At 40.2% G+C, this 15,046-nt stretch overlaps 1 protein-coding gene across 1 annotated transcript in view; it reads left to right on the top strand.

Moving 5' to 3' along the window:
• LOC115116480 (receptor-type tyrosine-protein phosphatase beta-like) overlaps nucleotides 1–15,046 on the top strand; it is a gene marked incomplete at its 5' end in the record, with an annotated part of 135,943 nt that overhangs the window by 97,611 nt on the left and 23,286 nt on the right. Inside the window, 2 exons of the mRNA XM_065016968.1 lie at nucleotides 10,546–10,651; nucleotides 11,192–11,272. Of these exons, the coding sequence (XP_064873040.1) occupies nucleotides 10,546–10,651; nucleotides 11,192–11,272 (187 nt within the window). The remainder of the gene's footprint in view (nucleotides 1–10,545; nucleotides 10,652–11,191; nucleotides 11,273–15,046) is intronic.

Genomic DNA, 15,046 nt, shown 5'->3' with positions numbered 1-15,046 from the left:
TAGTCACAGTAAGGGGTTTTACTACTATAGTCACAGTAAGGGGTTTTACTACTATAGTCACAGTAAGGGGTTTTACTACTATAGTCACAGTCACAGTAAGGGGTTTTACTACTATAGTCACAGTAAGGGGTTTTACTACTATAGTCACAGTAAGGGGTTTTACTGCTATAGTCACAGTCACAGTAAGGGGTTTTACTACTATAGTCACAGTAAGGGGTTTTCCTACTATAGTCACAGTAAGGGGTTTTACTACTATAGTCACAGTAAGGGGTTTTACTACTATAGTCACAGTAAGGGGTTTTACTACTATAGTCACAGTAAGGGGTTTTACTACTATAGTCACAGTAAGGGGTTTTACTACTATAGTCACAGTAAGGGGTTTTACTACTATAGTCACAGTAAGGGGTTTTACTACTATAGTCACAGTAAGGGGTTTTACTACTATAGTCACAGTAAGGGGTTTTACTGCTATAGTCACAGTAAGGGGTTTTACTGCTATAGTCACAGTAAGGGGTTTTACTTATAGTCACAGTAAGGGTTTTACTACTATAGTCACAGTAAGGGGTTTTACTACTATAGTCACAGTAAGGGGTTTTACAGTAAGGGGTTTTACTACTATAGTCACAGTAAGGGGTTTTACTACTATAGTCACAGTAAGGGGTTTTACTACTATAGTCACAGTAAGGGGTTTTACTGCTATAGTCACAGTAAGGGTTTTACTACTATAGTCACAGTAAGGGGTTTTACTACTATAGTCACAGTAAGGGGTTTTACTACTATAGTCACAGGGGTTTTACTACTAGTAAGTCACAGGGTTTTTACTATAGTCACAGTAAGGGGTTTTACTACTATAGTCACAGTAAGGGTTTACTACTGCTATAGTCACAGTAAGGGGTTTTACTACTATAGTCACAGTAAGGGGTTTTACTACTATAGTCACAGTAAGGGGTTTTATTACTATAGTCACAGTCACAGTAAGGGGTTTTACTGCTATAGTCACAGTAAGGGGTTTTACTGCTATAGTCACAGTAAGGGGTTTTACTACTATATTCACAGTAAGTTTTTTTTACTGCTATAGTCATAGTAAGGGGTTTTACTACTATAGTCACAGTAAGGAGTTTTACTACTATAGTCACAGTAAGGGGTTTTACTACTATAGTCACAGTAAGGGTTTTACTACTATAGTCACAGTAAGGGGTTTTACTACTATAGTCACAGTAAGGGGTTTTACTACTATAGTCACAGTAAGGGGTTTTACTACTATAGTCACAGTAAGGGGTTTTAGTCACAGTAAGGGGTTTTACTACTATAGTCACAGTAAGGGGTTTTACTGCTATAGTCACAGTAAGGGTTTTACTACTATAGTCACAGTAAGGGGTTTAGTCACTAAGTCACAGTAAGGGGTTTATAGTCACTATAGTCATAGTAAGGGGGTTTTTACTACTATAGTCACAGTAAGGGGTTTTACTACTATAGTCACAGTCACAGTAAGGGGTTTTACTACTATAGTCACAGTAAGGGGTTTTACTACTATAGTCACAGTAAGGGGTTTTACTACTATAGTCACAGTAAGGGTTTTACTACTATAGTCACAGTAAGGGGTTTTACTACTATAGTCACAGTAAGGGGTTTTACTACTATAGTCACAGTAAGGGGTTTTACTACTATAGTCACAGTAAGGGGTTTTACTACTATAGTCACAGTAAGGGGTTTTACTACTATAGTCACAGTAAGGGGTTTTACTCACTATAGTCACAGTAAGGGGTTTTACTACTATAGTCACAGTAAGGGGTTTTACTACTATAGTCACAGTAAGGGGTTTTACTACTATAGTCACAGTAAGGGTTTTACTACTATAGTCACAGTAAGGGTTTTACTACTATAGTCACAGTACTACTAGTCACAGTAGGTTTTACTGCTATAGTCACAGTAAGGAGTTTTACTACTATAGTCACAGTAAGGGGTTTTACTACTATAGTCACAGTAAGGGGTTTTACTACTATAGTCACAGTCACATAGTCACAGTAGGGGTTTTACTACTATAGTCACAGTAAGGGGTTTTACTACTATACAGTCACAGTAAGGGGTTTTACTAGTCACATAGTCACAGTCACAGGGGGTTTTACTACTATAGTCACAGTAAGGGGTTTTACTGCTATAGTCACAGTAAGGGGTTTTACTACTATAGTCACAGTAAGGGGTTTTACTACTATAGTCACAGTAAGGGGTTTTACTGCTATAGTCACAGTAAGGGGTTTTACTACTATAGTCACAGTAAGGGGTTTTACTACTATAGTCACAGTAAGGGGTTTTACTACTATAGTCACAGTAAGGGGTTTTACTACTATAGTCACAGTAAGTAAGGGTTTTACTACTATAGTCACAGTAAGGGGTTTTACTGCTATAGTCACAGTAAGGGGTTTTACTACTATAGTCACAGTAAGGGGTTTTACTACTATAGTCACAGTAAGGGGTTTTACTACTATAGTCACAGTAAGGGGTTTTACTACTATAGTCACAGTAAGGGGTTTTATTACTATAGTCACAGTAAGGGGTTTTTACTATAGTCACAGTAAGGGTTTTACTACTATAGTCACAGTAAGGGTTTTACTACTATAGTCACAGTAAGGGGTTTTACTACTATAGTCACAGTAAGGGGTTTTACTACTATAGTCACAGTAAGGGGTTTTACTACTATAGTCACAGTAAGGGGTTTTACTACTATAGTCACAGTCACAGTAAGGGGTTTATTACTATAGTCACAGTAAGGGGTTTTACTACTATATTCACAGTAAGGGGTTTTACTACTATAGTCACAGTAAGGGGTTTTACTACTATAGTCACAGTAAGGGGTTTTACTACTATAGTCACAGTAAGGGGTTTTACTGCTATAGTCACAGTCACTAGTCACAGTCACAGTAAGGGGTTTTACTGCTATAGTCACAGTAAGGGGTTTTACTGCTATAGTCACAGTAAGGGGTTTTACTACTATAGTCACAGTAAGGGTTTTACTACTATAGTCACAGTAAGGGGTTTTACTACTATAGTCACAGTAAGGGGTTTTACTTTACTATAGTCACAGTAAGGGGTTTTACTACTATAGTCACAGTAAGGGGTTTTACTACTATAGTCACAGTAAGGGGTTTTACTACTATAGTCACAGTAAGGGGTTTTACTACTATAGTCACAGTAAGGGGTTTTACTACTATAGTCACAGTAAGGGGTTTTACTACTATAGTCACAGTAAGGGGTTTTACTGCTATAGTCACAGTAAGGGGTTTTACTACTATAGTCACAGTAAGGGGTTTTACTACTATAGTCACAGTCACAGTAAGGGGTTTTACTGCGATAGTCACAGTAAGGGGTTTTACTACTATAGTCACAGTAAGGGGTTTTACTACTATAGTCACAGTAAGGGGTTTTACTACTATATAGTCACAGTAAGGGGTTTTACTACTATAGTCACAGTAAGGGGTTTTACTACTATAGTCACAGTAAGGGGTTTTACTACTATAGTCACAGTAAGGGGTTTTACTACTATAGTCACAGTAAGGGGTTTTACTACTATAGTCACAGTAAGGGGTTTTACTACTATAGTCACAGTAAGGGGTTTTACTACTATAGTCACAGTCACAGTAAGGGTTTTACTGCTATAGTCACAGTAGTAAGGGGTTTTACTGCTATAGTCACAGTAAGGGGTTTTACTACTATAGTCACAGTAAGGGTTTTACTACTATAGTCACAGTAAGGGGTTTTACTACTATAGTCACAGTAAGGGGTTTTACTACTATAGTCACAGTAAGGGGTTTTACTACTATAGTCACAGTAAGGGGTTTTACTACTATAGTCACAGTAAGGGGTTTTACTGCTATAGTCACAGTCATAGTCACAGTAAGGGGTTTACTGCTATAGTCACAGTCACAGTAAGGGGTTTTACTATAGAGTCACAGTCACAGTAAGGGGTTTTACTACTATAGTCACAGTAAGGGTTTTACTACTATAGTCACAGTAAGGGGTTTTTACTACTATAGTCACAGTAAGGGGTTTACACTATAGTCACAGTAAGGGGTTTATTACTATAGTCACAGTAAGGGGTTTATTACTACAGTATACTATAGTCACAGTAAGGGGTTTATTACTATAGTCACTATCACAGTAAGGGGTTTATTACTATAGTCACTGTCACAGTAAGGGGTTTATTACTATAGTCACAGTAAGGGGTTTATTACTATAGTCACAGTAAGGGGTTTATTACTATAGTCACAGTACTACTATAGTCACAGTAAGGGGTTTTATTACTATAGTCACAGTCACAGTAAGGGGTTTTACTACTATAGTCACAGTAAGAGGTTTTACTACTATAGTCACAGTAAGAGGTTTACTACTATAGTCACAGTAAGGGGTTTTATTACTATAGTCACAGTAAGGGGTTTTACTACTATAGTCACAGTAAGGGGTTTTACTGCTATAGTCACAGTAAGGGGTTTTACTACTATATTCACAGTAAGGGGTTTTACTACTATAGTCACAGTAAGGGTTTTACTACTATAGTCACAGTAAGGGGTTTTACTACTATAGTCACAGTAAGGGGTTTTACTGCTATAGTCACAGTCACAGTAAGGGGTTTTACTGCTATAGTCACAGTAAGGGGTTTTACTGCTATAGTCACAGTCACAGTAAGGGGTTTTACTGCTATAGTCACAGTAAGGGGTTTTACTGCTATAGTCACAGTAAGGGGTTTTATTACTATAGTCACAGTCACAGTAAGGGGTTTTACTGCTATAGTCACAGTCACAGTAAGGGGTTTTACTACTATAGTCACAGTAAGAGGTTTTACTACTATAGTCACAGTAAGGGGTTTTACTACTATAGTCACACAGTAAGGGGTTTTACTACTATAGTCACAGTAAGGGTTTTATTACTATAGTCACAGTAAGGGTTTTACTACTATAGTCACAGTAAGGGTTTTTTACTACTATAGTCACAGTAAGGGGTTTATTACTATAGTCACAGTCACAGTAAGGGGTTTTACACTATAGTCACAGTAAGGGGTTTTACTACTATAGGCACAGTAAGGGGTTTTACTACTATAGTCACAGTAAGGGGTGTTACTACTATAGTCACAGTAAGGGGTTTTACTACTATAGCCACAGTAAGGGATTTACTACTATAGTCACAGTCACTAGTCACAGTAAGGGTTTTACTACTATAGTCACAGTAAGGGGTTTTACTGCTATAGTCACAGTAAGGGGTTTTACTATAGTCACAGTCACAGTAAGGGTTTTACTACTATAGTCACAGTAAGGGGTTTTACTACTATAGTCACAGTAAGGGTTTTACTACTATAGTCACAGTCACAGTAAGGGGTTTATCTACTATAGTCACAGTAAGGGGTTTTCACTATAGTCACAGTAAGGGGTTTTCACTATAGTCACAGTAAGGGGTTTATACTATAGTCACTATAGTCACAGTAAGGGGTTTTACTGCTATAGTCACTGTCACAGTAAGGGGTTTTACTACTATAGTCACAGTAAGGGGTTTATACTATAGTCACAGTAAGGGGTTTTACTACTATAGTCACAGTAAGGGGTTTTATTACTATAGTCACAGTAAGGGGTTTTATTACTATAGTCACAGTAAGGGGTTTTACTACTATAGTCACAGTAAGGGGTTTATTACTATAGTCACAGTAAGGGGTTTATTACTATAGTCACAGTTTTACACTATTCACAGTAAGGGTTTTACTACTATAGTCACAGTAAGGGTTTTACTACTATAGTCACAGTAAGGGTTTACTACTATAGTCACAGTAAGAGGATTTACTACTATAGTCACAGTAAGGGGTTTTACTACTATAGTCACAGTAAGGGGTTTTACTACTATAGTCACAGTAAGGGGTTTTACTACTATATTCACAGTAAGGGGTTTTACTACTATAGTCACAGTAAGGGGTTTTACTGCTATAGTCACAGTAAGGGGTTTTACTACTAGTAAGGGGTTTTACTGCTATAGTCACAGTAAGGGGTTTTACTATAGTCTATAGTCACAGTCACAGTAAGGGGTTTTACTGCTATAGTCACAGTAAGGGGTTTTACTGCTATAGTCACAGTAAGGGGTTTTACTGCTATAGTCACAGTAAGGGGTTTTACTACTATAGTCACAGTAAGGGTTTTACTACTATAGTCACAGTAAGGGGTTTTACTACTATAGTCACAGTCACAGTAAGGGGTTTTACTACTATAGTCACAGTAAGGGGTTTTACTACTATAGTCACAGTAAGGGGTTTTACTACTACAGTAGTTTTACACAGTCACAGTAAGGGGTTTTATTACTATAGTCACAGTAAGGGGTTTTACTACTATATTCACAGTAAGGGGTTTCACTGCTATAGTCATAGTAAGGGGTTTTACTACTATAGTCGCAGTAAGGGGTTTTACTACTATAGTCACAGTAAGGGGTTTTACTGCTATAGTCACAGTCACAGTAAGGGGTTTTACTGCCATAGTCACAGTAAGGGATTTTACTGCTATAGTCACAGTAAGGAGTTTTACTACTATATTCACAGTAAGGGTTTTTTACTACTATAGTCACAGTAAGGGGTTTTACTGCTATAGTCACAGTAAGGGGTTTTACTACTATAGTCACAGTCACAGGGGTTTTACTACTATAGTCACAGTAAGGGGTTTTACTACTATAGTCACAGTAAGGGGTTTTACTACTATAGTCACAGTAAGGGGTTTTACTACTATAGTCACAGTAAGGGGTTTTACTACTATAGTCACAGTAAGGGGTTTTACTACTATAGTCACAGTAAGGGGTTTTACTGCTATAGTCACAGTAAGGGGTTTTACTACTATAGTCACAGTAAGGGGTTTTACTACTATAGTCACAGTAAGGGGTTTTACTGCTATAGTCACAGTAAGGGGTTTTACTACTATAGTCACAGTAAGGGGTTTTACTACTATAGTCACAGTAAGGGGTTTTACTGCTATAGTCACAGTAAGGGGTTTTACTGCTATAGTCACAGTAAGGGTTTTACTGCTATAGTCAGTAAGGGGTTTTACTACTATAGTCACAGTAAGGGGTTTTACTACTATAGTCACAGTAAGGTTTTTACTACTATAGTCACAGTAAGGGGTTTTACTACTATAGTCACAGTAAGGGGTTTTACTACTATAGTCACAGTAAGGGTTTTACTACTATAGTCACAGTAAGGGTTTTACTACTATAGTCACAGTAAGGGGTTTTACTACTATAGTCACAGTAAGGGGTTTATTACTATAGTCACAGTAAGGGGTTTTACTACTATAGTCACAGTAAGGGGTTTTACTGCTATAGTCACAGTCACAGTAAGGGGTTTTACTGCCATAGTCACAGTAAGGGGTTTTACTGCTATAGTCACAGTAAGGGGTTTTACTACTATAGTCACAGTAAGGGGTTTTACTACTATAGTCACAGTAAGGGTTTTACTACTATAGTCACAGTAAGGGGTTTTACTACTATAGTCACAGTAAGGGGTTTTATTACTATAGTCACAGTAATGGGTTTTACTGCTATAGTCACAGTAAGGGGTTTTACTGCTATAGTGACAGTCACAGTAAGGGGTTTTACTGCTATAGTCACAGTAAGGGGTTTTACTGCTATAGTCACAGTCACAGTAAGGGGTTTTACTGCTATAGTCACAGTCACAGTAAGGGGTTTTACTGCTATAGTCACAGTCACAGTAAGGGGTTTTACTACTATAGTCACAGTAAGAGGTTTTACTACTATAGTCACAGTAAGGGGTTTTACTACTATAGTCACAGTCACAGTAAGGGTTTATTACTATAGTCACAGTAAGGGGTTTTACTACTATAGTCACAGTAAGGGGTTTTATTACTATAGTCACTGTCACAGTAAGGGGTTTATTACTAGTCACAGTCACTGTCACAGTAAGGGGTTTTATTACTATAGTCACAGTAAGGGGTTTATTACTATAGTCACAGTAAGGGTTTATTACTATAGTCACAGTAAGGGGTTTATCACTATAGTCACAGTAAGGGGTTTATTACTATAGTCACAGTCTATACACAGTAAGGGGTTTTACACAGTACTATAGTCACAGTAAGAGGATTTACTACTATAGTCACAGTAAGAGGGTTTACTACTATAGTCACAGTAAGGGGTTTTACTATTACTATAGTCACAGTAAGGGGTTTTACTACTATAGTCACAGTAAGGGGTTTTACTACTATAGTCACAGTAAGGGGTTTACTACTATAGTCACAGTAAGGGGTTTTACTACTATAGTCACAGTAGTCACAGTAAGGGGTTTTACTACTATAGTCACAGTAAGTTTTACTACTATAGTCACAGTAAGGGGTTTTACTACTATAGTCACAGTAAGGGGTTTTACTGCTATAGTCACAGTCACAGTAAGGGGTTTTACTGCTATTTTCACAGTAAGGGGTTTTACTGCTATAGTCACAGTCACAGTAAGGGGTTTTACTGCTATAGTCACAGTAAGGGTTTTATTACTATAGTCACAGTCACAGTAAGGGGTTTTACTGCTATAGTCACAGTCACAGTAAGGGGTTTTACTACTATAGTCACAGTAAGAGGTTTTACTACTATAGTCACAGTAAGGGGTTTTACTACTATAGTCACAGTAAGGGGTGTTACTACTATAGTCACAGTAAGGGGTTTTACTACTATAGCCACAGTAAGGTTTTTTACGGCTATAGTCACAGTAAGGGTTTATTACTATAGTCACTGTCACAGTAAGGGTTTTACTACTATAGTCACAGTAAGGGGTTTTACTACTCATAGTCACAGTAAGGGGTTTTACTACTATAGTCACAGTAAGGGTTTTACTACTATAGTCACAGTAAGGGGTTTTACTACTATAGTCACAGTAAGGGGTTTTACTACTATAGTCACAGTAAGGGTTTTACTACTATAGTCACAGTAAGGGGTTTTACTGCTATAGTCACAGTAAGGGGTTTTACTACTATAGTCACAGTCACAGTAAGGGTTTTTACTGCTATAGTCACAGTAAGGGGTTTTATTACTATAGTCACAGTCACAGTAAGGGGTTTATCACTATAGTCACAGTCACAGTAAGGGGTTTATTACTATAGTCACTGTCACAGTAAGGGGTTTTACAACTATAGTCACAGTAAGGGGTTTTACTACTATAGTCACAGTAAGGGGTTTTACTACTATGGTCACAGTAAGAGGTTTTACTACTATGGTCACAGTAAGAGGATTTACTACTATAGTCATAGTAAGAGGATTTACTACTATAGTAACAGTAAGGGGTTTTACTACTATAGTCACAGTAAGGGGTTTTACTGCTATAGTCACAGTAAGGGGTTTTACTACTATAGTCACAGTAAGGGGTTTTACTACTATAGTCACAGTAAGAGGATTTACTACTATAGTCACAGTAAGGGGTTTTACTACTATAGTCACAGTAAGGGGTTTTACTGCTATAGTCACAGTAAGGGGTTTTACTGCTATAGTCACAGTCACAGTAAGGGGTTTTACTGCTATAGTCACAGTAAGGGGTTTTACACAGTAAGGGGTTTTACTTTAATGGGAATTGATGGGAAATGATGTAAATATATCACTAGCCACTTTAAACAATGCTACCTTATATAATGTTACTTACCCTACATTATTCATCTCATATGCGTACGTATATACTGTACTCTACATCATCGACTGCATCCTTATGTAATACATGTATCACTAGCCACTTTAACTATGCCACTTTGTTTACTTTGTCTACATACTCATCTCATATGTATATACTGTACTCAATACCATCTACTGTATGCTGCTCTGTACCATCACTCATTCATATATCCTTATGTACATATTCTTTATCCCCTTACACTGTGTATAAGACAGTAGTTTTGGAATTGTTAGTTAGATTACTTGTTGGTTATCACTGCATTGTCGGACCTAGAAGCACAAGCATTTCGCTACACTCGCATTAACATCTGCTAACCATGTGTATGTGACAAATAACATTTGATTTGATTTGATTTGCTATAGTCACAGTAAGGGTTTTTACTACTATAGTCACAGTAAGGGTTTTTATTGCTATAGTCACAGTACGGGGTTTATTACTATAGTCACTGTCACAGTAAGGGGTTTTACTACTATAGTCACAGTAAGAGGATTTACTACTATAGTCACAGTAAGGGTTTTTATTACTATAGTCACAGTCACAGTAAGGGGTTTTACTACTATAGTCACAGTCACAGTAAGGGGTTTTACTACTATAGTCACAGTAAGGGGTTTTACTACTATAGTCACAGTAAGGGGTTTTACTACTATAGTCACAGTAAGATGATTTACTACTATAGTCACAGTAAGGGGTTTTACTACTATAGTCACAGTAAGGGGTTTTCCTACTATAGTCACAGTAAGGGGTTTTACTACTATAGTCACAGTAAGGGGTTTTACTACTATAGTCACAGTAAGGGGTTTTACTACTATAGTCACAGTAAGGGGTTTTATTCATGGTTGTTTGTGTGTTATTGTTTTCTCTCCCAGAGCCCCTCAGCGGAGTCATCGAGGGCATCAGCGCCGGAATGTTCCTCATCGGAATGTTGATCGCCGTCATCTCCCTCCTCGTCTACAGGCAGAGAATCCGTAAAGTGTGAGTGTCTAGTCCGGGACTGGGATGTTTCACCTTGCCTGAGACCTGAAGACCTGCGTTACCTCTCTGGGATAATGCCTAGGCTTTAGCTCAGTGGGTTAACACAGTTTGACACTCCTTTGGGGACACGAAACAAAAATAACGCTGGAACTCAGATGTAGATGCATATTTTCACGTGTCTTGAGCTATTAGACAGTAAATAATGTTTCTGTTTGTTATTTATACAGGAAGTAAGCTGGAGCTCTAATGATCGGCATCCTCAAACTCAGTCTACCAATGATGTCTAACCTTATTGTAGAGTCCAGAACCTATCATGTGTCACGCTAACGACTGTGTAATTAGGAATTAGGAATAAATGAAGAATGAGTCATTTGCTGCTGGACAGACGTACTGTAGTGCGTGCCTGTGCGTGTTCGTGTGTGTCGTGTGTTGTGCGTTGTGCATTGTGCTACCCATTCGGGCAAATCTTATAAAATTTTACAAATTGGGTTAAAAAAAGATATTTATAGTTGAATTTATTGCATGGTTGTGTGTACACAGGGCAGTACAGGAGAGCCCAGTGGTACGGATGAGCATGTGGAAGCAGGGGCCTACATCAGGGATGTACGTTGGAGTCAGAAGGTGAGACACACATAACCCTTTTTGTCTTTATACGCTTCCCCTTGGTGACGTCATCCGCAATCGTAACATTCAGGTTCTCTGGTAGGTGGAAAACACGCAGGTCTATTTACCAATCAGACCCAGTGACCAAACTAGCATAGCTACCCTTCACCATTGACCAAGCTAGTATAGCTACCCTTCACCAGTGACCAAGCTAGCATAGCGACCCTTCACCATAGACCAAGCTAGTGTAGCTACCCTTCACCATTGACCAAGCTAGCATAGCTACCCTTCACCAATGACCAAGCTAGCGTAGCTACCCTTATCCAGTGACCAAGCTAGTTTAGCTACCTTTCACCAGTGACTAAGCTAGCGTAGCTACCCTTCACCAATGACCAAGCTAGTGTAGCTACCTTTCACCAGTGACCAAGCTAGCATAGCTACCCTTCACCAGTGACCAAGCTAGCATAGCTACCCTTCACCATTGACCAAGCTAGCATAGCTACCCTTCACCATTGACCAAGCTAGCGTAGCTACCCTTCACCATTGACCAAGCTAGCATAGCTACCCTTCACCATTGACCAAGCTAGCATAGCTACCCTTCACCATTGACCAAGCTAGCGTAGCTACCCTTCACCATTGACCAAGCTAGCATAGCTACCCTTCACCATTGACCAAGCTAGCATAGCTACCCTTCACCATTGACCAAGCTAGCATAGCTACCCTTCACCATTGACCAAGCTAGCGTAGCTACCCTTCACCAGTGACCAAGCTAGCGTAGCTACCCTTCACCATTGACCAAGCTAGCGTAGCTACCCTTCACCATTGACCAAGCTAGCGTAGCTACCCTTCACCAGTGACCAAGGTAGCACAGCTACCTTTCACCAGTGACTAAGCTAGCGTAGCTACCCTTCACCAGTGACCAAGGTAGCATAGCTACCCTTATCCAGTGACCAAGCTAGTGTAGCTAGCCTTATCCAGTGACCAAGCTAGCTAATGTCAAGTCTTTTATCTCAGCCACTGTTTTGGAGAAACTTCTACATGCTTGTATTGCCTCATGCCTAGATTACTGTAACTCTCTGTGTACATGTGCCAGTCCCAAATCACTCCAGTTAGTTCAAACCCCTGCAGCTCTGCTTTTAACAGGCACCAGGAAATGAAACCATATCACACCTCATCTAGTTTCTCTAAACTAGCTACCAGTCACTTTTAGAATAGATAGTAACCTTGTATTAATCACGTTTTAAAGGCTAGGTTTGGTTTATCCCCAGCCTATATCTCTGATCATCCATCTCCCTATGAGCCAGGACACAGCCTGACATCCTCTAGCAGGGCACTGTTGACCATTCATCTCCCTATGAGCCAGGACACAGCCTGACATCCTCTGGCAGGGCACTGTTGACCATTCATCTCCCTATGAGCCAGGACGCAACCTGAGATCATCTGGCAGGGCACTGTTGACCATTCATCTCCCTATGAGCCAGGACACAGCCTGACATCCTCTGGCAGGGCACTGTTGACCATTCATCTCCCTATGAGCCAGGACGCAACCTGAGATCATCTGGCAGGGCACTGTTGACCATTCATCTCCCTATGAGCCAGGACACAGCCTGACATCCTCTGGCAGGGCACTGTTGACCATTCATCTCCCTATGAGCCAGGACACAGCCTGACATCCTCTGGCAGGGCACTGTTGACCATTCATCTCCCTATGAGCCAGGACACAGCCTGACATCCTCTGGCAGGGCACTGTTGACCATTCATCTCCCTATGAGCCAGGACACAGCCTGACATCCTCTAGCAGGACACTGTTGACCATTCCAAAGTCCAGGTTGAAAACAATTTGCAATTAGGGCCCCTAGACTTTGGAATGGTCTGCCAGAGGAGGTCAGGCTGCATATTCAGTGTCTCTTTATATCCCTGCTGAGGACACTTTTATATTTTAATGTCTGATTTTAATGTCAAATTACAACGTCTGATTTTAATGTCCGATTTCAACGTCTGATTTTAATGTCCGATTTCAACGTCTGATTTTGATGTCTGATTTTAATGTCTGATTTCAACGTCTGATTTCAACGTCTGATTTCAACGTCTGATTTTAATGTCTGATTTTAATGTCTGATTTCAACGTCTGATTTCAACGTCTGATTTCAACGTCTGATTTTAATGTCTGATTTCAACGTCTGATTTTAATGTCTGATTTTAATGTCTGATTTCAACGTCTGATTTCAACGTCTGATTTCATTGTCTGATTTCAAGGTCTGATTTTAATGTCCGATTTCAACGTCTGATTTTAATGTCTGATTTCAACGTCTGATTTTAATGTCTGACTTTAATGTCCGATTTCAACGTCTGATTTCAACGTCTGATTTTAATGTCTGATTTCAACGTCTGAATCATAAAGAGTTGTTCATTACAACTGTACGCTCCTTGAGTTTAGAAGCACCTAGAGACAAGCTTGTCTTCATGTGTAATTGCATTGTAGTGAAGATTATAGGAAGGACATTACTTGAGACTGAAGGAGTGACGAGCAAATACTGAAGTCACTGCCTCCCTCCTAGTCCTTCCAACGAGTGACTGGCAGAGAAAAGAGATCACAAAGAGCACTGCTGAAATATACATGACTTAAAACCAGTGATTGACATGGGGATCAGAGCAGAGAGAAGGACTAGCAGTTCATTGATTTGACATGTAATGACAGAATGAGGCCATCTCTCCATCCTTCCCTCTATCCATCCTTCCCTCTCGCCATCCTTCCCTCTCTCCATCCTTCCCTCTCTCCATCCTTCCATCTCTCCATCTCTCCATCCTTCCATCTCTCAATCCTTCCATCTCTCCATCCTTCCCTCTTTCCATCTTTCCATCCTTCCCTCTCTCCATCCTTCCCTCTTTCCATCCTTCCCTCTCTCCATCCTTCCATCTCTCCATCCTTCCATCTCTCCATCCTTCCCTCTTTCCATCTTTCCATCCTTCCCTCTCTCCATCCTTCCCTCTCTCCATCCTTCCCTCTTTCCATCCTTCCCTCTCTCCATCCTTCCATCTCTCCATCCTTCCATCTTTACATCCTTCCATCTCTCCATCCTTCCCTCTCTCCATCCTTCCCTCTCGCCATCCTTCCCTCTCTCCATCCTTCCCTCTCTCCATCATTCCATCTCTCCATCCTTCCCTCTCTCCATCCTTCCATCTCTCCATCTCTCCATCCTTCCATCTCTCCATCCTTCCATCTCTCCATCCTTCTCTCTTTCCATCTTTCCATCCTTCCCTCTCTCCATCCTTCCCTCTCTCCATCCTTCCCTCCCTCCATCCTTCCATCTCTCCATCCTTCCATCTTTCCATCCTTCCATCTCTCCATCCTTCCCTCTCTCCATCCTTCCATCTCGCCATCCTTCCCTCTCTCCATCCTTCCCTCTCTCCATCATTCCATCTCTCCATCCTTCCATCTCTCCATCCTTCCATCTCTCCATCCTTCCCTCTCTCCATCCTTCCATCTCTCCATCTCTCCATCCTGCCTTCTCTCCATCCTTCCATCTCTCCATCCTTCTCTCTTTCCATCTTTCCATCCTTCCCTCTCTCCATCCTTCCCTCTCTCCATCCTTCCCTCCTCCATCCTTCCATCTCTCCATCCTTCCCTCTTTCCATCCTTCCCTCTCTCCATCCTTCCATCTCTCCATCCTTCCATCTCTCCATCCTTCCCTCTTTCCATCTTTCCATCCTTCCCTCTCTCCATCCTTCCCTCTCTCCATCCTTCCCTCTTTCCACCCTTCCCTCTCTCCATCCTTCCCTCCCTCCATCCTT

Source organism: Oncorhynchus nerka, unplaced genomic scaffold (genome assembly GCF_034236695.1).
Source record: "Oncorhynchus nerka isolate Pitt River unplaced genomic scaffold, Oner_Uvic_2.0 unplaced_scaffold_712, whole genome shotgun sequence".
Lineage (NCBI taxonomy): Eukaryota > Metazoa > Chordata > Actinopteri > Salmoniformes > Salmonidae > Oncorhynchus > Oncorhynchus nerka.
The sequence above is the reverse complement of the archived record's forward strand: the minus strand, read 5'-3'. Positions and strand labels throughout refer to the sequence as shown.